The 25023-nt window shown below is 35.6% G+C and overlaps 1 protein-coding gene across 4 annotated transcripts in view; it reads right to left on the bottom strand.

The window, feature by feature from the left end:
- LOC110636254 (DExH-box ATP-dependent RNA helicase DExH14) overlaps nucleotides 1-25023 on the bottom strand; it is a 43499-nt gene that overhangs the window by 15681 nt on the left and 2795 nt on the right. For 3 of the 4 annotated variants that reach the window (XM_058132403.1, XM_058132400.1, XM_058132402.1), the window contains 30 exons: nucleotides 19995-20099; nucleotides 19584-19886; nucleotides 17951-18067; nucleotides 17165-17224; nucleotides 15933-16004; nucleotides 15716-15832; nucleotides 15459-15620; nucleotides 15064-15129; nucleotides 14821-14973; nucleotides 14652-14735; nucleotides 13446-13520; nucleotides 13210-13341; nucleotides 13069-13134; nucleotides 12492-12557; nucleotides 12276-12398; nucleotides 10857-11006; nucleotides 9393-9605; nucleotides 8916-9071; nucleotides 8604-8828; nucleotides 8428-8529; nucleotides 8253-8333; nucleotides 8058-8138; nucleotides 7209-7412; nucleotides 6932-7048; nucleotides 6708-6830; nucleotides 6156-6245; nucleotides 5920-6045; nucleotides 5734-5796; nucleotides 4393-4481; nucleotides 2968-3058 (listed from right to left, as the gene is read on the bottom strand). In XM_058132403.1, coding sequence (XP_057988386.1) covers nucleotides 2968-3058; nucleotides 4393-4481; nucleotides 5734-5796; nucleotides 5920-6045; nucleotides 6156-6245; nucleotides 6708-6830; nucleotides 6932-7048; nucleotides 7209-7412; nucleotides 8058-8138; nucleotides 8253-8333; nucleotides 8428-8529; nucleotides 8604-8828; nucleotides 8916-9071; nucleotides 9393-9605; nucleotides 10857-11006; nucleotides 12276-12398; nucleotides 12492-12557; nucleotides 13069-13134; nucleotides 13210-13341; nucleotides 13446-13520; nucleotides 14652-14735; nucleotides 14821-14973; nucleotides 15064-15129; nucleotides 15459-15620; nucleotides 15716-15832; nucleotides 15933-16004; nucleotides 17165-17224; nucleotides 17951-18067; nucleotides 19584-19886; nucleotides 19995-20099 — 3612 coding nt within the window. The remainder of the gene's footprint in view (nucleotides 1-2967; nucleotides 3059-4392; nucleotides 4482-5733; nucleotides 5797-5919; nucleotides 6046-6155; nucleotides 6246-6707; nucleotides 6831-6931; nucleotides 7049-7208; nucleotides 7413-8057; nucleotides 8139-8252; nucleotides 8334-8427; nucleotides 8530-8603; nucleotides 8829-8915; nucleotides 9072-9392; nucleotides 9606-10856; nucleotides 11007-12275; nucleotides 12399-12491; nucleotides 12558-13068; nucleotides 13135-13209; nucleotides 13342-13445; nucleotides 13521-14651; nucleotides 14736-14820; nucleotides 14974-15063; nucleotides 15130-15458; nucleotides 15621-15715; nucleotides 15833-15932; nucleotides 16005-17164; nucleotides 17225-17950; nucleotides 18068-19583; nucleotides 19887-19994; nucleotides 20100-25023) is intronic. The other variant, XM_058132401.1, reaches the window with a different exon arrangement.

The raw sequence follows: 25023 nt of genomic DNA, 5'->3' as shown, positions 1-25023 counted from the left end.
TATAAATACCTGCATGCAACACTGTAGAAGGAGAAGAAGAAGGTGATATTATCGTGGAAAGACTTTGGACTTTGATTCAGTCTTCCTACTTGTCATTCGGAGCTTTCAAAGTGTTTAGAAACTAGTTTTCTGAAGTATTTCATCCAAAGGAACTCTAAATCCTGAGATTTTCATTTTCAATTCCTGTGCATCACCCTGTGAAACCATCTTCACTTCGCCTCATTCCCACTGCCTTAGTATTTGTGTATTACTTTCCGAGCTCAACTTCGTCCCGATTTGTTCTCATTACCTCGGGTAAGCTCAAGTTCTTCGGCCGTCAGCTTTCACCTCTGCAAGATTTGTGGATACCGGAGTCAGCTCACCTGTCTCCTCAACTTTCCACAGGTAAGCGTCTAAATTGTCATTTTGTTGAATACCCTTTGGTTTGTTTTCTCCAGTTTTCTTTTAAAGTTTCTTTTATATCCAGTCACATTAAGTCTCAGAATAGGTTTTCTAGGCCCGAAGTTATTTCATGTGCCTTCTTTTTCTACTCATTCGCAAATTCCATTTATCGTCACTTAGTTTTCATTCCCTTCGAGAGTAGACATTCAAGTCATAGGCGTCTTGTAAATACTCTAAAGAATATAGGCAGGAGTACTTTAACATGAGAGTTTTTTGAATGAATAAATGAAAAATGATAAAAGAAGATAGGTGTAACAAAGGTCGGATAGGTTGGAAACAAGATTAAGTCAAATAAATAAGTTATGAGATCGGGCCTTGGAACGAACCCAGTCGATAAGACAATAGATCGGGAATTAAGATAAGTTCGGATCCCGGGCGAGCGATTAAAAAGAGATCGGATGTCCCAAATCAAAGAGTTCTGATAAAGCGATCATGCGAAAGATCGGCAAGGAGTTCGGTCTTTCGACCACCATCTAGTTATAAGGTCCCGTAGGCTAGGAAAAGCTTTACACGGGTTTCTTGCACCTTCGGTACTTCATTCCCATATAAAAAGGGTCAAGAAGGACCCTTTACCAGAATCCTTAGTTCAAAATTCTTATAAAACGCCATTCTAATAAACACATTAAGAGATCGGGGGAGAATTCTCACCCAAACTCAATCTAATTTTTAACGCAACACATTAAGAGATCGAGAGAGTTCTTACTCGAACTCAGTCTAATCTGTAACGGAATACATTAAGAGATTGGGGGAGAGTTCTTACCCGAGTTTTCAACTTAAATTCTTAACACTAAGAGATCGGGGGAGAGTTCTTACCCGAGTTCTCAACTTAACATTAAGAGATCGGGAGAGAGTTCTTACCAGAGTTCTCAACTTAAATTCTTAACACTAAGAGATCGGGGGAGAGTTCTTACCCGAGTTCTTAACTTAAATTCTTAACACTAAAAGATCGGGGGAGAGTTCTTACCCGAGTTCTCAACTTAAGTTCTTAATACATTAAAAGATCGGGAGAGAGTTCTTACCCGAGTTCTCAACTTAAATTCTTAAATACACTAGGAGATCGGGAGAGAGTTCTTACCCGAAATCTTCCGCTTAAATTTTAACAGAATACATTAAGAGATCGGGAGAGAGTTCTTACCCGAATTCTCTTAGCTTAAATCCAAACTAAAATATCACAACTTCAATATTCAAATTAACCCCCAACAAAAATCCATTACACAACACCTATTCACTGAAGGGTCATCTCATGTACTCGTGTTCTTGGGCAACCCTAAATAGTGAAATATCAAATATTCTTTTTATCCGCACAAAGGATTAACATCATTATTCTACCCCCTAAATTATCAATTTATAAAGAGCACAATATTAAATCTACTTATCCTCGTTGAGGGACGAGGTGGGGTGCCTAACACCTTCCCCACCTGTATACGGACCCCGAATCTAGAATCTCTGTTTTCAAAGTAGATTTTAATTTTTAAAAAAATAATTTTCTTTAATTTTCCTCAAAATTAAAATGGCGACTCCTCACTTTTCCACTTCGGTGAGAGATCGTCCAGCGACCGCAAAAACCCTTGCGACACTTAGGTATATCGAAGGAGCTTCAGGACAAAGATTGTTATATGAAGACTGGGGACACTCACATGTTGTTGAATATTCTGATGTAGATTGGACTGATTCTCTTTCATACAGAGGACCTAACTCAAAATATTATGTCATGATTGGAGGAAATCTAACATCTTAGAAAAGTAAAAATGTAGAATCTGGGTTTCTAGGTCAACTGCAGAAGCAGAATATCAAGCTATGGATTTACAAATGTGTCTTATCTGGTTGAAACAACTTCTTGAAGAACTAAAGTGTGGGGAAATCAAACAAATGAAGTTGATATGCTATAATCAAATAGCATTGCATATCGCTTCTAATCTAGCTTTTCATGAAAGGGCAAAACACATAAAGGTGAACTGTCACTTTATCAAATAAAAGATTGATTATGGTATATTACTTACAGGTGGCAATTATGGTATATTACTTACGGGTGGCAATTCGAGTTAACGTGTAATGTTCATGTTGACACAAACATGACAAAATTAATGAATTGGATCAAAAATCTAAACACGATTAAGACCATTTTATTATATGGGTTATATGACATAACACGATTAATATTAAATTGTATTGGGTTAATTCGATATGACACGGCCCATTTAACACGATTTGACACAACCCAACATAACTCATTTAACATGTTTTGACACTTTAATCTTTATAAAATTATATATTACATAAAATTTACATATTAATTTTAATTGTCATAAATTTATTAAGCTCATACAGACTTGTGGAACTATCTTAATTAGATCATTCCTTCAAAGACAAACACACCAAGGAACAATTAACAAGAGAAGATAAAACAATGCCATTAGATCATGAATTTAGAATGTCATACACAGAAAAAAGAAATACCATATTAATAGAACAGCCAATTTCTGTTATTAAGAGAAATAAGAAATGAGAAACACTGCATCTACTTGCCTGGATATGTACTTCCAGAGGCACAGGCCTTACACTTGGCTTGAAATTGAAAAGTCCAATTTCACCAACTCCCAACCAATCAGACAAATCTCTAAGAAAAGGAAAATGGAAAATCATAAGGGAACAAGTACAACAGGGAGATACTCGGACAAAAGCACCATACAATCCTTAGAAGTTGCCAAATGATCATATAAATATCTTCATAAATACAGCCATACATCATGATCAAGATATAGGATTATTTTTATTTTTAAGGAGGAGGAGGAGGGGGTGGGGGGCCGTTCGTGACAAAAAGTTCCACCTTAATATCTACCTACTCACCTCCTACGAAAGAAGAAAATTAAAGAAACAAACTAGGATAACCTAGCTGATAAAAATATATATATAAAGAAGTGCTTGTGAGCAAAATGCTTAACCAATCATAGAAAATAAGTTGAAATAATATTACAACAAATATAATTTCATACTAGAAATTAAATTACAAAAGTAAAAAAACCAGCACAATTTGCTTTCTCTCCCCCTCCCCTAACACATCCCACCCGGCCACCCCGGCTTTTTCTTACTCATATATGGCATTGTTAATTTAACATTTTTTTTACTTTTGTACAATGGCAGATGCATTTGAATACAATTTTATTTCCATGGCAAATGCACAAGATACTTGAAATTAAATTAAAAAAGTTAAAAAACCAGCACATTTCCTTTCCTCCCACTTTCTAAGTCATATATGGCGTTATTAATTTAACATTTTTAACTTTTGTATGATGGCAGAAGCATTTAACTGCTTTGTTGCACAAAGATGGATTAATGAAACTAGTCTATTGTCAATTGTGCACATGAATGCAATATTTTCTAAACTTATAATATGTTATGCTAAAGTTCATTTAACTTGCCCCAATTTCAAGACCAATAGAATCCAAAGAACATTGATTTGAAGTATTTTACTATGGTATTAAATTCCATTATAGTCAAATTAGAAATGTGCATATTTTAATGCATAAGCATACATTGAATCATATGCAGTACCTATAACACATTCAGAATTTGTACTATTGAAAAGCTACACAGGGTATTTTGGGATTCTAACGAAATATAGAATGTTTATGTCCAAAGAAAGTTTCACTTGGGCCATTTTTATAAATAGAACCAAAGTAACAGTTCCGAAGTAGTTGAGCAAAAATGAAATCCATAAAATCTAACTTTTATTTATTTCTTTACTTTTCAAAAGTGGTAAGTATTTTTGTAACATATCCCATTAAAAAAAATTAAAAAAAATTCATGGAATGAAGGTCTAAGTATGAGTCAACAGGTAGTCAAAATTCATGATTGTCCATATAAAATAGTTAGGAAAAAAAAAGAGAGAAATTAATAATGACAAGACAGGCTAATGTCAGACCCTTGAATTTTGCTCTATAAAAAACATACCCTGCATTTGCCAAAGCTGTTGAAAGACCTACAAAACGTACTGCCCGCTCTGTTTGGGATGATATGTATCTCATCCTTGAAACAATAACCTGGAGAAATAAAGTTCTACAGTTAATATCTTTAAGATACTAAAACAATTTTGGAATTTAAGGAAACAAGATACAATAATTATTGGCTTTGAAGGGACAAAAGAAGCAAATATGCATACATCTTTTGTTCTAACATCCACCTTAGCTAACCAGTCAGTGTAGGATGAGATATTTGGATACAAGTTTCTTCTTACTCCAACCACTTCATTATACCCCAAACAATTTAACATCCTCCTGGCTGGTTATCTACTATCTAACTAGAACAAATCATTCATAGATATGTCAAATTAAATTCAGAGCAAATGAAATTTCCCTCTATAGTGGTGTTCAAAGATAAAAGACTGAGCACATTGATATTAGAAGCTAGCCCTTCATGCACATTTGTAAATCATGCACATTTGAACATATACATAAAATGAAAGAACAATAAGTTCTCAAAGAGTATATTTGGTTGGAGGTGAAGGAGGGGTAAACAAATGTAAGGAGGGGTTAGTAACTTATGTACCCTTGTCTGGAAAGAAGGGAGTTAGTGGAGGGTAAGGGTAAGTAAAGGTAAGCCTTACCCTCCCTTACCCCTCAAATCTCAATTTTTCTTACACCCCATTAGAGCGTAAGAAAGGAGAGGTAAGAGCTGTAAATTATTTAATTTTCACTTTCCAATTGGGTCCTTAGTTTCTCATTGAAACCTATCCTTCACCTCTTCCCAGATAAAGAATATATTTTTTTTTTGTTTACCTTTCCATTAATTCTCTCATTTCCAAACATGAAAATATTTTTATTTTAACTCTCCTTACTCTTCCTTCTCCTTCCTTCTACTTACCCTTCCATTAATTACCTTTCACTCACCCCATCCAAACAAAGTGAAAAGAATAGACAAAGAAATTGCAAGAAAACAACAATGATACCATGTACTTTAGTGACAACCCGCTAGTCATTCTTTAAGATATCTATTTTTCCAATATCCAAGAGAACATTTTTCCCTTTGCAAGGAAAATTTTCTCATCACTCGAAACCAAAGAGGGGGGGGAGGGGGAAGGGGGAGGGGGAGTGAGAGATGCTTGCCACGTTAACATGAATGGAAATCTACACCCACCTCCAAACACATGAAATTAGCAATTATCCATATCAACTTAAACCAGAGAGGAGAGGACAGGCATGGGAGATTTATACTAGAACTGACAAATGAATTCTCCATCCTACTAAAGAAAACTTGGAAACATATTACAGCTATTTAGCATTTAATAACCAATACCTCAAGGATAGGTCCACGATCAGCACCCAATAAGTGAATCTCATCCAAAATCATAAGCCCAACCTATTGATCAAAAGTCACACACATAGAACTAGAAATTAAAATGCTGGTACATGGAAAACAATAATTTTTTTAAAAAAGGTCTCTCCTTTTATGGAAATGAAGACTAAACATCAAATAAATCACCTTCGTCACATAGCTTCGAGTATGCCAATTACGACTAATACCATCCCACTTCTCAGGGGTAGATATGATGATATCTGCTGACAAGAGGGCCATCAAATCTGGAGTATAATCTCCAGTCATTTCAACCTGATAAAACATCCTCTTAATTCCAGGAGCATATGTTTGTGTAGACATAACCACATTATATATATGCAATAACAATGACAAAAAAACATCAAATGAATGAATTTAGTCACCATCTCTTTTCCAAGCTGAGAGACGAGACGTTTTCTCCAATCATTCATTCTCTCTCGTACAATAGCCTTCAAAGGTGCTATGTAAATAACCTGTGTTCATATAAATGATTAAGCAGACTTGAGGACACGAAACACGCCAACATTTTGCTAGACCTAAAAAACTAGATTACACCAGCACAAGTCAATAGAAACAAACCAAAAGTTTAAGAAAAAATTATCACTATTAAACTCAACTACAACATATACTTTTCATATATACTCTATTAATAGTTCACTCCTTTTTTATGTTTCTCTACGATATTAGAGCTATAGCTCTGACAACATTGATTTTCATGCCAGCGAGTAACACAACATACCATGGACTAGAGAAAAAATAACCCTTGTCCTTTCATGATTGGCATTTGTTTCTTTAAAAACTATTTTTATTAAGATCAATCTCTATTTTTCTTTTTTTTTTTTTGGTAAATAATAACTTATTAAGGGCACCAACAGGGAACAACCCAAAACAAAAGCTCAAAGTCTTTTGCATTGCATGCAGGAGGTCGAAAAAACCTTCATATCAGGCTGAGTATTGAAGAGACGAAGCATAGCAAGTTCAGCAGATATAGTTTTCCCACTACCAGTGGGAGCTCCTAACAAAACATTGGTGTCTGTGTGATAAAGGACATGAAAAATCTGCAATTTCCAAACAAAATCATCATATAATAAATGCAGATTAGTTTGATACAGCTATTAACCATGAAACAGAAGCCAACAAAAACTATATTGAACCACACCTGGGTTTGTATAGGATTAAAATGTGAAAAATTGTATAAAGCTTCATATGTAGTGTTTCCAAGTGACGTCACAGGGAGAGGTTTTAGATCTAGAAGTTCAGTATGCATAGTACGAGCCTGAACAGAGCATATATTTTTATGAGACTGATATTTGAAACTCGGAAGTGCTAAGAAAAGGGAAAGTGAGAGAGGAAGTGTGGAAGGGAGAAGGAAAAAAAACAGCATTGCATTGCAAAACCATCTTCAAAAAAAATATGATGAAACAAAACATAAGTACCTCTGGCAGTGCTAGATTATGGAATGAAATAGTGTAGAAAGCTTCCGCATGCAACCAAGAATCAGAAACAGCACGAATGTAGTATTGTGGTGGATGTGGTTCAAAAATTGGCACAGTAAATGTGAGCTTCTGAGGATCTGCCCGTGCCATGCGCTTTGTCAAAGTGAAAAGCTCTGAATGGTAGATATGATCATTCTCAGAATCCTGTTTAAATTTTGTCAAGCCCCCAGTAATTAATGGAGTAAAATGAGCATATAATTATTAACAATTATTCAACTAGGAACAAGTAATCAATGTGCTTGATCTAGTTCAATGCAAGCCACAACCAGTGGCCACATGAAATTTTACTATAATCATACAACAAAGCTTCAGTAGAAGGTTAAAATTTCAAAACTACTATTACTGCAGGAATCAATGAGATCACATTTCACCATAAAGTTAAGGTCTTAAGTGAATGAAAAACCACCAGATTCACTATGACCAAAAATATGCATTTATGGAATAAAATCACCAATACATTCCCTAGATAACAATCTTTTTACAAAAAAAAAATAATAATAAATGAAAAAAAAAAGAATTAACACTATATAAAAGATTTGACATGGCATAAATTATGGATATATAGACAGAGACACATGGATTTTATGTTTCAGGTGAGCATTGAAATGCATCTGAGCGCACTTAAAGAGACCCATTTTTATGCATGTCGGAGTCAACAAGAATTTAACCTCAAAGCTCCTGCCAGCTTTCAGTGAAGCAATTTTTGGGTTCAATTTATCTAGCTAGAAAGAGTACCATTGCTGCTATCCCTGAAAACTAACATGCAAGAATGTGATTTTAAGTCAGCACCTCAACAAGAATCCACCAACGTTGTGCAGCACCATGAAAACGATCTTTCCAAATGAAGTCTGGAGTTATGAGCAAATTCACCTACAAAGTGAATAACCATCATAAGACATCACTTCCAAATTTCAATTTTAAATAGCTATACAGAAATCTACAAATCCAAGTTTCTAATAAAAGAAGTCATTCAGTATGAATTACCTTCAAAACAGTCCTGGTTATTGGACTTACGGTTGCCGATAACTGGATCCACGGGAAGTACCCTAAATATTGCTTAATCAACTTTCATTACCCCCAACATAAACAAAGATTAGAGAAAGGAGAAGTGAATAATCAACATAAAACAACAAACTTGATTATTTACAAATGGCTATACCTTCCCTCCATGGGGATAACGAATAAGTGCTCCAATATCTCTTTCCTCCATCTCCTGTAGACGATCTAAATCAGCACCCCGTTCTTCAAGCTTCCGCATTATCTGGGTCAGTTCAAGCAGAGAATCAAAGAATGTTCACAACTGGTACAGAGCAAATAAAAGTATAGTAGACAAACTTCTGCTGAAAGATCCTTGTCAAATTGTCTAAGTGGATGTTGGTGAGGCCAAATTTGGCGATCTACAGCCTTGCAATATTCTAACATGAATAAGGACATCTCACTCCAGCCTCTGCGCAAACAAATTTCAAATAATGCACGCATGATTCGAGCCAAGCTCGCACTTATGTATGCAGCATCAGAGACCAACGAAAATGTATCAATCGAGCCGCGAGATATGTACAACTGAAAATTTACATAAGCAACCGATCATACATCAAATGCTATGTTTCTTTCCTCTCGAAGATAGAATTTTTAGCAAAAGTTTAAAACCTGAATGAGAATTGAAATTTTTCCGTGTTTATTGGAAGGACCACCCCTAACTTCAAGAGGGCATGACATGCGCAACAACATCTCAAGCTCATTCTGCTCTTCCTCTCTAACAACAATATTCTCAAACTCAGAAGAATGGGCAACCATGTCGATAACCTACAGTAGCAGCAATGCAATATCAATATAATTGAATAAGAGGAGCTGGAAGGAGGAATTGAAACTGCGGGGGGAAACCCTGTGATAAGTAATCAGAGAGAAAATATCACGATGTGGTGAACCTAGAGCATACAGACAAATATATATATATTTCACTAAAGCACTTGTGGCAATCCTCATTCTCTAGACATACTATTTCCTAATAGCATGCTTTTTTTTTTCTTTAGAAAAACTCAAATATATCTAAAAAGTAACCTAAAAACTAAAACACCAATTAAACTGATGTAAACACAAAGCAAATTCCAAGTTTGTAATAATAACCTCACTATCATTCATATGACGTCTCAACATCTCATTGTAAGTTTCAACACTAGAATATTGGATATAGAAGTGGCTTGCTATGCGGCCAAGCTCTGTACAGTAGAAGTTGCCACTTTTCTCATCAAAACGCATCATTTTAGCTTTGTCAAGTGCACGTGCAGCATCTGTTATGAGAGCTCTCTGCTTTAAACTCAAAGAAGGATCTGCAATAACCTGACAAATACAAGATTTTGTGTAAGCATCCAAGAGAAACAAGGTATACATCCACAGCAGCTTTTAAGAATCAAGACCATCCAACATCACATTATACAAGTGACAAACAGGCAAAAAACCTAGGATATATTTCAAGCTATGCAGATGGAAAGGCTCAAAGTTCTACAAAGAAAGAGATCTGCAAAAGTCACTTGCATTTCCAGGATGGAATTGCTCATAGCACATATGGAGTCAAAACTGTTCTTATTTATTTCATGTTGCCCTGATAGCATTGCTGATGGAAAGGAAGGATGCCTCATAGCAGCGAAACAATACCGATAAACCCAAAATATCAGGAATACTTTAAATTCTGGGGAAGCCAGCCACTCCTTTCAGCAGAACAGTCATAAACTTCTCCCTGCACCCAGCCGTCCAGACTTTACCCATTATAGCCCCCCATACAATCTAGTTCCCCACCCCCTCCCCCCCCCCCCCCCAACTTTTTTTTTTTTATCAAAATTCAATATTTTATAAAATTAGCAATTTAAATCCTTATTACTAAAACTTTCAAAAAGAGGTCCAAAATAAGAGTTTTGGTCTAAACATGTCATTTAGATTATAAATAATGTGTTGAATTTATAAAATTTAAGGACTTAGTGGTGCGGGCATGTTTCTTCAAACCATCAAACCACATGCCCACCTAGTGTACCAGGCCTTGCCACACGCCCAGGGAGTGTGATGTTCTGTCCAGCAGCGTGCAGATACATTTTTTTTTTTTTTGGGATAATTTCACTTCCAGCAATCCTAGTTTGACCGGGACTTCCAGTTTCAATTACATACAGCTGCAGAAACTAATTAGAATTAATTTAGGGAGTTTCCCTACTCTAAATAGGATTTATTTTAGTTTTCCTATTCTACCTAGGATTAGCTTAATTTCCTACTTTATCTATACTTTCCTAATGTATTTTAGTTTATCTAAACTTCCTATTTAGTAAAGCTATTTTCCTATTAGGTTTGGGAGTCTAAAAACTCTATAAATACCCCTAATCTCTATGTATTTCAGTTCAGTTTTCATCAATAAAAATACTGCAGAAGTATTTTCTCCTTATTTTCACTCTTTGTGTATTAAGTGTGTTTGTTTTCAAGCTTCATGCTGCGTAGAGCGTTGGATATGAGAGACAAATCAATTGAAAAATGTTGAACAATACAAAAATCACTACATAGGTTATAACAATAACTTAAAGTACTACTAATCAGCAAAAAATAGGATACCTCATCCCATCCAATACCATATGCCAAAGGATTCTGCCTCATCCTGATGAAAAGGTAGGTATACCCGAGCCATGCACAGGCTTCCTTGACATTAGTGACAGTACCCAATGCCACTTCTGCATTTAAATTATCTTTTAAGGAGCTAATAAACTGCAAACACAAAGGAAAAATTATATATTAAAAATGGGGAAAACGAAACCTCTATTAACAACATGATGTAAGTCATATGAAGTTGCGAAGAAGCACAATGCACAAACTCAACGAACAATCAAATTCCAATACACTTATAACAGCAGCAACTCAACTCAACTAAACCTTAATACCAAACTAGTTGGATTAATTGTGTGGACCCATTTTCTACATTCCACCCGGTATAGGGCTACATCTTCAAAAGATTCAGGGCTGCATTGATAGTGGGATGCACCGGGCCCAAGCAGTTTAATAACAATTAGACGACAGCAAAGACCGTAGTAGCAAGCTACTGTGGTGGGACCTCTCCCTCAAAAAAATTAATTTAATATCAAGTTCGCACATGGCCCACATATCAGATATCAAATTTATAATAACAGAAAATACAACATAGAAAATATAAGACAATACACCAACAGTAAAAATCATTTGTGTTTCTCCCCTGCTCTACATCCTAGTTTCATTTGGCCCAACCAGGTACCACACTCAGATTTCACATTCCAGCCTGCATATCACCTTATTACGAGTTTACCTCTTTGCTATAAAATTATTGTGCACAAGGGATGTTCCCTTCTGGTATTTCCACTGGAATTTTTAATTTGTTTTGAAAGGAAACAGAGAGCCCCTTGGATTTAAAAATATACAACATATAAGTAAAAACCTTACGTTGTGATTACAAGTAATTTTACACTAGGAATAAGTTGCAACTCATTTGAGCGATATTGGAGCAGTAAAAAGCCTAAATACATTGATAAGCAATTCCACCAGTACATTAACTAAATTTTTTCCAGAAATCAAGAGATCAAAACCTTTAGTATGAAAAAAATCTAATGTCAGCCATCACACTATCATAAAAAAAATTCAGAAAATAAATTCACTACACAGAACATGCAATTTTATAGCAGAAAACAAAGAGAAGGCTTCAAGAATCAAAGTAGATCATAGCCCATACGCCATCTAAATAGTTTGCTAACTCTTCAAGCATCCAAGTAGATCATAGTCCACAATTTGTATTAAGCCATCTAAATAATTTGTCCATTCCTAGCAATAAGAGAAGGCATCCAAACTTCAAAAACATATATGGTCTTCACACTTGACAAGGGAAGAGTCCAGTCCCTTAGTAATTCAACATTAAGACATTCAAAATTACTTTATAAATCAAACACTGTAGATGAAAATATACACCTAACACTCTTTTGGGATTTCCCAAAGTCAAAAAATAGTAACTACCTGACTTTCTATGGGAAGTTGACTTGTCAGCAATCTTAGATAGTAGGCCAGTTTGTCATGAGACGTGATTATAATGCCTTCACCACTCTTGTCAAATTGAGGTCTCCCAGCCCTTCCAAAGATCTAAAATAGTAACATAGTGAGAACAGTGAGAATAGCCATGCTATAAATCTAAGTAGATATTTTAGATGTACTAAAAGGAATTTCGAGTTCAACCTGCATAACATCAAGCATGCCTAGGTCTCGCCACCCACCAGCCTTAGGATCATACAATTGGGTCCCCTGGAGGTTTACAACAGATGGAATGAATTTAAGGAGAACAGCAAATTGAAACAATCAGATACTTATCTGCTTATGAAGACAATTTTAAATACTGTTTCTCAAACCAATCAGCACACAAGAAATGACTTTGAGGACACAACAGAATTAATATTACTTTTATTCAACTCTGATATTTAGATAAAGTTATTATTGCATCAGTTAGGATCTTAGCTATAAACTCCATTGTGCCACATTGCATTTTAGGTGTTGGAGCAACAGAAAGTCAAAAGTTTGATCTTCCATTGGAGTGCTTTTTTTTACTTTAGTCACAGGAGAAGCAGTCTGAAGAAAAGAACTAACGGTAAATTTGTGAATTGCAAATGTCAAGCAAACTAGTTCTAGGATAGGGTAAAACATGTTAATAACTAAATCCACTAAGCTTCATTTCTGCTTTGTCTATACAACATTAAAACAATTACTGCAATAATTAAACCAATAAAATATTTGAGATCTAATACTACTATGCACCAACCTTAATCACAACAGTGTGAGCAGGCAGATTTACACCCCATGCCAAAGTTGCTGTGCAAACAAGTACCTGGAACAGAAAACGACCCAATATTAGAAAAATGTATGAGCCAACTTCCGAAGCATTAAGCTGGAAGAGTGCTACCTTCAAGAGTCCATCAGAGAAAAGTTGCTCAGTCAAAACCCTATCAGCACGTAACATCCCAGCGTGATGAATGCCAACAGCAAATTCAAAAAGTTCAACAACATCCTTGTTTCTAGACTTAACAACCTCTTTCTGAAATGCATAAATTTGGGAAATTATTGATATCAATTAACATTCATTCCATCAATGTCTCTGGTAAAGCCCCCAGCCCAAAAAAAGGAGGAGAGCCGTGTTACCTTAATCAAGGAAAATTGAGGATGTGCATCATTTTTAAAGAGCTCCAAATCATCATACTTTCGAGCAATCTCAACCTATTCAAAGTGCAAATGCCAAGAACAATGAAAGCAAAGAACTGACTAAAAGGTCAACCTAGAAAACCATCCCCACAAAACAATCTCCATATGCTTGTGCAAGTGTAGCATTGTGCATGTGCACAAGTGTATCAAGCCTCATATTTTTAATACCAAAATAAAGATTCCAGACAGTAATCCTGGTAACATACACTGACAATACAATTTAGAAGAGCATAAAACTGTTAAAAGGAGAGTACATTTATTCCATACGTCTCTCACAACCCTAGAAAATATGAAGAGTTGAAATGATAAAAGTTCTAGAAAAATCAAGTGCACTAGTAGGACTTCAGTTCATGAGGCAACCATACTCTTCAATCTCCAGTTACCTATAAGTACTTCTGTATTGTCTCTGCTCATAGTAATAAGTCAAATGATTAAACAGCATAAAATCTGGTGTGTTATTATGGTTCCCTTTATTCTGTGGTCTTAAAATCCTCCTTGCTTGCCATAGGAAGTTATATCAAGAGCCAAAGATTCACAATTGGAATGAGTATGGATATGGGAATTTGTTTGTGAATCCAACAGCTTCTACCCCTATGGATAGAGCAGTATGGTGACTCCTAAAAGAAAAGCAATAAAGATGACTAGTGAGTTGTGATGCAGTAAACCAGACTCCTAAGAAGAGTGGCAATTCTTGGTTACAGCATCACAAGGAAGATGTGGGAAGTACCAAGCCACATGCCAACTCACAATGTAGTAGTTCCATATTTTTTTAATTACTTATATACAAATGATAAATTTTAAATACTTTTATTAATTTTAACATATTTTGCAAAATATTTAATGAATACATATTTATTTAAGTTCAACCTCAGTCTTATTCAACTGAACCTCTGACCCTCTCCCTTCTCTAGTTTGGTGACTATGTCAGTTCTACAAAAACTCAACGATTAATTTTTGTGCAAAATTTTCCTTTGTTAATGTATTATTATGTCGTGCATTTTGTTCCCCTTTGTTATTTAATTTCTCTCCGTGTCAACCAGTTTTTTCTTTTTCAGTGGTCAGAACACATCAAAAGCATTTACATTTTACAAGCAGTAAGTAGTACAAATAAAGATCAAAAGTTATGAAGTGTGCCAAGGAGAATACTAGTTTCTCAGCTGTTTTTGCTGTATCCTTTCGCGAATGAACAAAAACCATTGCCTGATGACCTTGCCTCAATGACTCAACAACCTAGAACAAAAAGCATCATCACTCCCCAAAATTGCCAATCTAAGACTTATATCACATAAGAAAAAGTCGAAACAGAAACATATACCTTCCTATAACAAATTTCATTCAATAACTCATTGCGAGCTGCAAAGTTCTGCTCACTAATTCCAATATACTGTTGTGCAAGAGGCACAGGACGATAACTAGAATCAAAGAAGAAGAGGCCTGTCTCTGGATTCACTCTAAGAAATTGAGCAACCTGGAAAAATTCAAGAGTAAAGGTATCAAAACTTGAATATTTAACTTCAAAAAAATAAAAGAGCAAATGCCATTTGTTTCAAAGAAAAACCTCCAAATAATTGGGTAAAGTGGCTGAAAGTCCTACAATGCGTATCATTGTCTGTGTTGACTCCACCTGTCATACAAGAAAAAAGAAAGTGCAAAAAGTGAAGAACTACTTATGCAACCAGTTGCATAATTAGGTAAAATTTAATTGCAAGAGACCATGCCAGCGTGCCACTAGCAAAACGTCTGGCCTGAGTCTAATGCAAGTCATTGCACATGCATTGAGCCATTCACATCATCTGTTGAATTGTTAAAAATGGCCAAAATCTCATCTTATCAAAGAAAAACCTTCATTGATCAAAATCATACAACACACAAATAAATATATCCTGAATCATTGGAATGATTATGTTTGATAATTACACCATAATGCTGAGTCAAGAAGAAAGAAGAATTTACCTGGCGCAGTGTCCTAGCAACAAGTGCTTCTATCACAGGGCCTCTATCATCGTTCAAAAGATGCACTTCATCAATAATTAAGAGCTTCACCAGCATTGAAAGTGACATGTCACTGCTTTTACGAGTAATGACATCCCATTTCTCAGGTGTTGTCACTATCATCTTATTCAGAGAAATAGAAAAAGGAAAACCATTAGTTAGAGCACACATGCTGCCATTTCATGATATGCAGGCATAACAATGGGGGAAAAGGCAACCTGAGTTTCTTCAAGTTCATTCTTAGAGAGCTGCATGTCACCAGTAAGTTCTCTCACAACCATATTCAGCGGAGATAAACGATGGCTAAATGTTGATGTGACCTCTGCAGCTAATGCCTGGAAAGAACATAACAAGAGACATGCAATTATCAAACCAAAAAACCATAGAAAGGGAAATAAAGGAGGTGAAAGCACCATAATGGATGGGTAGATTTACCTTCATAGGAGCAACATAAACTATCTTAAATTCATCTTTGTGCAAGTAACCATCCTTGAAGTGCTGTCCAATCTGGAAGGAAATCAATCCATTAACAATACAAATTCCTAAAATAGTAATAACACGCAACATTACAAACTCTAGTTTCTAGTTTCTATGGATTAATATTATTTAAGCAAGATTGAAAACAATGTATCTAATATAACAGAAAGAAAATTGATATCAACAATACCGTGGGTGACATCAATAGGACATACCATTACTTTTAATATTCACCATAAGAGAAACTATACTAAACAACCAAAAACTTGCAGTCAGAAAATTCAAAATTCATAAAAAATAACACATGGATAGACTGATAGAGTTTTCAAACACATATGACAATATTAGGCATTGAAAGTAAAAGGGGTGCCATAGAGATTGTAACATAAACCATAGTTGCTATAGGCATTCTGTATCCACCAAGCTTTAGTTCTAGCATCTCTATGATGTCAAATGAGCGACCTAACCAAGGTGTGTGCTTTATTGCCCAATCACAAATCTATTTTCCAATGCACAACAAATATTTTAGGTTTTCCAGGTTCCTTTAATATATTTTGACTGCAACCATCCTTTTTACATTTTATGTTATTTGATCTAAACTATAGATATATGGTTGGGTAATAACACCCAATTAAATTAAAAGCAAGAAAGAAGGACGACGACAAGGACTAGATAGGTGTTGCAACTTTTTCAATTGCAAATAATGAAAGAGAGAAAAGAAAAGAAAAAGAAGGAAATCTAAGGATTCTTCATCTTTTTCTTTTATAGTCCTTGGTTTGGACCATGGAATTTACGAATTCTAGAAGAGATCTTAAATGAAATACACATTGGTTAAATTCAAAAAGAAGGCAGTATTGACTATTGATAAGGAGTCTTACGTATGTATGGTAATTTTGAGTTTCTAATGAAATTCATTTAAATTTTATTTCTTTTCTTCTTACCTCTCAAAGGCACTCACCTTACGACTAGGTTTTAGGACCCCTTTGTGCAAAATTGTGAGTGCTTTGCGCCTTTTACAACTACATATAAACCATTACTATTAAGCAGTGAGCCTAAAGCCTCACATAAAAAATACATAAAGGTTTACGATTAGTAGTTTAGTTCTTCTATTCCAACCCAAAGCATCTTGTATAAAGGGCGAAGTGACATCACAAAAGAGGAACCAAAACACAGTCCCATTTATTGCATACCTCATGCAGAATAGAAATCATAGCTATATTTGTTTTGCCAGCTCCTGTTGGCGCACAAACCTGCAATTACATAAAAAAAAAAATTAAAGACATGCTAAAAGCATTCCTTTTACCTACGAGTTCAAGTACATATGGTTGATCTGTAAAACCATCGCATACTCGACAACAATTAATCAAATCTAGCCAAATTTCATTGTGAGCAAAAACAATCCAGCACAAAAAATAATTAAAATAACTCCATACAAAATTTATAACAAACCCATTAGGATTTTCAACTTCAGTTGCAAATCTTTGTACATGTCTTCCTTTTCTCACTATTACTAAACCATTTCGAACTGTAACGGCTCCCAGAATTTTTTGTCTTCACAGCTGTTCTCTCTTAATTGCAGAGTCCCCACTTCCATGCTAATTTTTTCTTTTCTTTTCTTCTTTCTTCCCTTAGTCAGTTGATATAATTTAAATTCCCATAAGCTCTAACTTTTTATGCTATGCTCATAGAAGAAAATGAAAATGCAAATGACTAGATTTGAAGCTGTTATCGTAGATGTAAATGCCAATCTACTGCTAGGTAGTTAATGCAAACCCAAGTAGAAGACATAATGGATACAGAAAAAGGGTGGATTCATCAACTACAGTCCACATTTGAAGCCAAGAAATTTTGATATAATAACACATAGCTCTCGGTGACTCGCCAAATAAAGCATATAATTTTATGGACCACCCATACATAATTCAAACCATTTACAGATACAGTGAAACGCTGCAACCACAGAATAATAAACTTACAAGTATATTCTCATTAGTGTAATAAACAGTTTGAAATATCCGGCTCTGGATTCGGTTCAATGATTTGTATCCATGAAATGCAGCTTGAGCAAAATCATCTAACTCCTTTATCTCAATCTGACACATCATAATGAACAGAAATATAGTAAGAAAAAAATGAAGATTAACTAGCATAATAATTGGGTAACAGCAGTATTCCCAGAAAGGCAGCCTGCAAAGAAAAACAGAGTGAAAACAGAGATCCAATTGTATACGAATAGTAAAGACCCAGTCTTCATAGCTACAACCAAAGGCAGCTTCTGTCATCTGATTTGGAGGCCCATTCTAGCAACAAAAAGAATTGATATAGAAAAGTAATAATAGTCTAATAAAAAAAAAAATTTCAAACAGTTTGGGTTATAAACTTTCAATTTATATATAGGGATGAATGTGACGATCGTAACATAAACCTAAATGAAAGCACACTTTGTATTGAGTTTAAAAAAATAAAAAGGCCAGGCCATTTGCACCTTTATTCAAACAGACTGTAATAGCCATAGCAGGCATTAAACCCTAAACAGTGGTGTTCTGCAGTGATTTCCAAATCACAAGGGTGTATCAAGAAACGTTGAATCAACCTTTAAAAATCCATTTCATATCAGCTGATAAGATATGTAACTGTTGATATTTAGGCTCCAATTGGATTTTGGTTGGCAGAACAAAATGTTGCTTTTGAAAAGCATCATTTCAAAAAGGATGTTTTGGAGTTTTTTAACTAAAACGTATTAAATTTAACTCTAAATCAATTTTTAGTACCCCTCTAACAAAGATGTTTTTTTCAATAGCAACTCCAACAGTAATATCAAACAAACCCATAATACCCTGATATAATGTCCAGTTATACTATAACGTTTACCAAAGTCCATATCTAATGAAATCATGCAACTCCACAGTTAACTTTGAATATGCCAATGATACTTCTCCTAACAAGTGTCTAATTTATAGCAATTGAGACACATTAAAATTTCCACCATCCATTGTAAAATGTGAAAATCTTATTGAGCATCTTAGATTATGGAAAATGATGTTTGAAATCTTCATACAGTCTACCTTTGAAAATAACAAGCATACACTTTTAAAAACCAGCCCAAGCACACACGCTATAAATCAATTACTTAGCTGTTCAATCTCATATTTGAATTAACAAAAAGATGGATTACTATTAATTCTCATTAGATGCTATAATATCATAATGTAAATCAACAGGATGGAAAGATATCAAAGGGACAAAATAACAAAAACTAAAATAAAGCAACAAAAACAACGCAATTTGATTGGCAAGAAGAATCATTCTTGGCATGCAACTGTTTTTCCTCCTTGTGAACAAAATAATTTTTCAATTTATATGTTTTTTTTAACGATAAACCAATGGATTGTTTCTACAAACAATAAATAAAAGTAAAGGCAACCAGCAACTATCTTATTTTGCCACCAATTCTATTTCTTTTTTTTTTTTCCATTTTCTGAGTCAATTTAGTCACAATGTCAATAAATATTGTTGTCAATTTACAAAATCAATAAAACTTATAAACTATTACACAGAACTATTAATGATAAATCATGATAGGTATAAATTTATATCACAATAAATTACCAGCTTTTCTCCAGGTTTCATTTGTGCAGTTGGTGTTGGAGGGATGACAACTTCCTCATAGCCCTTGTAATGTTTCCTGACAGTACCTTGAGGAAGAGCAGTTACTGATAATGCATGGGGCCCTGGGCCAGCGCCAATCAGATCGTCCAACAGATTTTTCCTCTCACTTGCTTGAAGTAAAGAAGAAAAACTTGCAGCTGATGTGTCATTATCAACCCCATGTTCTGTTCCACGTCTATTTCGCTTTTCCTCCTTCCGCCGAAGTTTATCAATCTGCCTTTCTGATTCTGTTTGGACGGTAACCTACAACAGATGCTGGGATGTGACTTCTTGGTGAAATTTAGGCTTCCTAAATCCTAATGACTGAAATTTAGTCTCACAAACATGCGAACAGGACTATATTGGCAATACCTGAGTGCCATAACTGGGCATACGTGATTGAGTGCTTGATGCCATTTTATCTGATTTCAGTACTGACCATCCATGACGGATTGCGTCAACAAGTTCCTTCCGATGCTGCAAAAGGAAAAGAAAACCTCAACAATAACACCTGAAATATAAATGTTGTTAAATTTTGAGACATTCAATTCATGTGTGTATTTGCGTGCATGTGTGTGTACGCGTGTGTGAAAAAAACAAAGAGAAAGAAAATAGTTCAAGAAAAATAGTGACACTTCAGTTTAATCTAGTTTCAGAATGTTAAGGAAGTTCAATTTCTAAGAATCATCAGTGTCTCAAAAGTAATTTATTCAATCTGTGTGTGTGTGTGTGTGTGTGTTTTTAATCTAGTTTCAGAATGTTAAGGAAGTTCAATTTCTAAGAATCATCAGTGTCTCAAAAGTAATTTATTCAATTAGATTACATGATATCAAAGCCTCAAGTCCCCAGTTCCGAAGTTTTTTTTCCGTTGAAAATTTTCTCCCGTTCCCTGTTCGAGGTCATCGGCTCACTGTAAACTAGGAGGACCTCCTAGGACTATCAAAATACCTCACAGCCAGCCTCAGAAGGAGGCCCAGGTACCGATAGGCCGTCCCTCAAAGTCCGGTGACCGGACGTGAATCGAGTGGCCGCCACACGCCACTTTTGTGTTTCGGCCACTGTTCCACGCGCCAGAGCGTGTCCACGCGTGTGGTGTTTTTCGGCGACTCCTAATGGCCGGCGATTCTTCCCCAGCATCAGCCCGATGAGTTGATGCCATCCCTGCAGCCCGTGTTTGGATTTGGCGCTGCATTCTTGGCAGTGTTTGAAGAATCGCTTCTTTCGGGTCACTGGATCTACTGGTGTTCGATAGCTTGGGCTATTTGTGGACTTTAAGGTGCAATGGCTGAGGGTGAGACCATGTCTATAATCACTGATGTAGTCCAAGTGATGACTAAAATCACTGAAAACAAACTTAATGGGTTAAACTACTTGGAGTGGAGCAAAACTGTTCGGATTTATTTACGGAGCATTAATAAAAATGATCATCTCACGAAAGATCCACCGAATGATGATACTAAGCAAACTTGGTTAAGAGAAGATGCCCGTTTGTTTTTACAACTTCAGAATTCAATTCATAGTGAGGTAATGAGCCTTATTAATCACTGTTAGTATGTTAAAGAACTGATGGAGTACTTAAAATTTTTATACTCTAGCAAAGGCAATATTTCTCACATATATGATGTTTGCAAAGCATTTTATCGACCTGAGAAACAAGACAAAACTCTTACAACATATTTTATGGAGTTTAAACGTGTTTATGAATAACTTAATGTTCTGTTACCATTCAGTCCTGATGTAAAGGTGCAACAAGCTCAACGTGAGCAAATGGTTGTTATGAGTTTTCTTGCTGGTTTACCCTCAGAATATGAAACTGTTAAATCTCAGATTCTCTTTAGTTCTGACATTTCCTCCCTTCATGATACGTTTACACGGTCCTTCATACAGAAAGTACTTATTCTCCACAACCTACTATCGATGCTCTTATTAGCAGATTATAAGTGGACAACAAGGATATAGAGGAGGAATTACTAACCACAGAAACAATCAACGCAATGTAGAGGCTAGTTCTAATTAGAACTCAGAAGGAATCATTTGTTATTATTGTCATGAGCCTGGACACACAAAACGCAACTGCTTAAATCTTCAGAGGAAAAATCAGTGATCCCAGGTGGCAAATATGGTAACAGAAAATTCTACAGTGTCTTCCTCTTCTGAGAAAACTATCTCAATGTCTGCAAAAGAATTTGCACAATTCTCCCAGTGTCAGGTATCTCTAAAGCCTACCAACTCCTTAATCATTGCTATCGCTGAGTCAGGTAAATCCACTACATGCCTTGTGTCCTTATCCAAATGGGTCATTGATTCTGGTGCTACAGATCATATGACAGGTAATTCTGCTCTTTTATCTTATTTTCAGTCTTTTACCACTCCTTCCACAGTCGCATTAGCTGATGGATCTACTTCGTGTGTCATTAGTTCTAGAACTATGAATCCAACCACATCCATATCTTTGTTATCTGTTTTATGTCTACCTAACTTCTCTTTTAATTTACCATCTATTAGTAAACTCACTCGAAACTTAAATTGTTCTATATCCTTTTTTTCTGATCATTGTTTGTTTCAAGATCTTACGACGAAAAAGATTATTGGTAAAGGGCATGAGTCAGGAGGTCTCTACATTCTTGATAAATGTGAACCGCGATCTATTGCTTGCTCCAGTACCTTAACTCCTCTTGAAGTTCATTGTAGATTGGGCCATCCTTCTTTATCCACCTTGAAGAAATTATATCCTCAATTCCAGTCTTTGTCAGTACTAAAATATGAGTCATGTCAGTTTGCTAAGCATCATCGTTTACCTTCTGTGCCTAAAGTCAATAAAAGGGTTTCATCCCCTTTTGAATTAGTTCATTCTGATATTTGGGGTCCATGTTCCATTACTTCTAAACTTGGATTTAAATATTTTGTTACTTTTATGGATGATTACTCTCGTATTACATGGTTATATTTAATGAAGAATTGTTCTGAGTTATTTTCTATCTTTAATACTTTTTGTGTTGAAATTAAAACTCAGTTTAATACTTTTGTACATATGCTAAGAAGTAATAATGCTAAAGAATATTTTTCTGAGCACTTTCAGAACTATATAACTCAGAATGGTATTCTTCACCAGTCTTCTTGTGTTGATACACCATCTCAAAATGGTGTTGCCGAAAGAAAAAATCGACATCTTCTTGAGGTAGTTAGGGCACTTCTTTTCCAAATGAGAGTACCTAAACATTTTTGGGCCGATGCAATTTCTACAGCATGTTTTTTTCTCAATCGCATGCCATCTTCTGTCCTTGATGGGGACATTCCTTATACTATTTTATTTCCCTCTAAATCATTGTTTCCTGTTGAACCCTGGATCTTTGGTTGTACTTGCTTTGTGCGGGATGTTCATCCACAAGTTTCTAAATTAGATCCAAAGTCTCTTAAATGTGTTTTCCTTGGATATTCGCAGCTCCAAAAAGGATACAGGTGTTTTTCTCCAACTCTTAATCGTTACATTGTTTATGCTGATGTTACATTTTTTTAGTCTACTCCATTATTTCCTCAAACATCTATGTATGAGAATCAGGGGGAGGATGATGACCTTTTAGTCTACACTACTAAACAAACACAATCTCCTCTTCCTGCTCCTTCTGTCCCTGTCTCAATCTGACCCCCTATTCTTCATGTTTATTCAAGGAGATTGCAGACTCCAGACTTAGATCCTCCCACATCTTCGTCGTCAGAAGATCCAGTTACTACCACTGATCATGATCCTACTTTAGATCTTCCCATTGCTCTTCGCAAAGGTAAACGTACATGTAATTACCTTATTTCTTCTTTTGTTTCTTATAATTATTTGTCTTCTCCTTCTCAATGTTTTGTTACCTCTTTAGATTCTATAAAAATCCCTAAATCAGTCATTGAGGCATTATCTCACCCCGGTTGGTGTGTCGCTATGAAAGAGGAAATAGAGGCCTTAGATACAAATGATACATGGGAATTGGCGCCTTTGTCCACTGGTAAAAAGGCTATTGGGTACAAATAGGTTTTCTCGGTAAAGACGAATCCTGATGGTTCTATAGCCAGATTAAAAGCACGTCTTGTAGCCAAAGGATATGCTCAAACATATGGAATAGATTACTCTGATACTTTTTCTCCGGTAGCTAAACTAACTTCAGTTCGATTGTTCATCTCCCTAGCAACTACACATTGTCGGCCTTTGCACCAATTAGATATAAAGAATGTCTTCCTTCATGGTGATCTCCAAGATGAGGTATATATGGAGCAACCACTAAGGTTTGTTGCTCAGGGGAATTGGGTAAAGTTTGCAAACTTTGAAAGTCTCTTTATGGATTGAAACAAAGTCCTCGGGCTTGGTTTGGGAGATTCAGTGAAGTAGTACAAGATTTTGGTATGCAAAAGAGTAAGTGCGATCATTCAGTGTTTTATAGGCAGTCTACGACTGACCTAATTCTACTGGTTGTGTATGTTGATGATATTGTTATCACTGGAAGTGATTCTTTAGGCATTTCATCTCTTAAACACTTTCTTCAGACCCAGTTTCAAACAAAAGATTTAGGCCCACTCAAATATTTCTTAGGTATTGAAGTTATAAGAAGTAAGAAAAGTATCTTCTTGTCTCAGCGGAAGTATGTTCTTGATCTACTGGCAAAAACTGAAAAATTAGGTACTAAGCCTTGCAATGCACCAATGACCCCGAATCTCCTACTTGGAGCAAAGCATGGTAAGCTATTTGAAAATTCAGAAAAATACAGGAGGTTGGTAGGTACATTGAACTATTTTATAATAACTCGTCCTGATATTGCATACTCAGTCAGTGTGGTAAGTCAGTTTATGTCTTCTCCAACTTCTGCTCATTGGGAAGCTTTGGGACAAATTTTGTGTTATTTGAATGAAGCTCCACGGCGAGGCATATTATATAGTAATCATGGGCATTTGAACGTTAAATGCTTTTCAGATACAGATTGGGCAAGTTCTAAGGCTGATAGAAGATCAACTACTGGATATTGTGTCTTTGTTGGAGGTAATTTAGTGACATGGAGAAGTAAGAAACAGAGCCTAGTCTCGCGATCTAGTGCTGAATCGGAATATAGAGTTATGGCACAATCAGTGTGTGAAATAGTATGGATACTTCAATTATTAGATGAGGCTGGCCTTAAGACCTCTTTGCCTGTGCAGTTATGGTGTGATAATCAAGCTGTTATCCATATCGCTTCTAATCCTGTGTTCCATGAACGGACCAAGTATATTAAAATTGATTGTCATTTTGTCCGGGAAAAGCTCCAATTGACTACATCTGTAACAAGTTGGGCATGATTAACATCTATGCTCCAACTTGAGGGGGAGTGTTATAGAAGTCTTCTTAATGAGGAAGTTTACTCCAATTATGAGATTGACTCCTATAGGA

This window comes from Hevea brasiliensis, chromosome 13 (assembly GCF_030052815.1).
Source record: "Hevea brasiliensis isolate MT/VB/25A 57/8 chromosome 13, ASM3005281v1, whole genome shotgun sequence".
NCBI classification, from domain to species: domain Eukaryota; kingdom Viridiplantae; phylum Streptophyta; class Magnoliopsida; order Malpighiales; family Euphorbiaceae; genus Hevea; species Hevea brasiliensis.
Note: the sequence above shows the minus strand (reverse complement) of the source record. Positions and strands in the feature narration are given on the sequence as shown.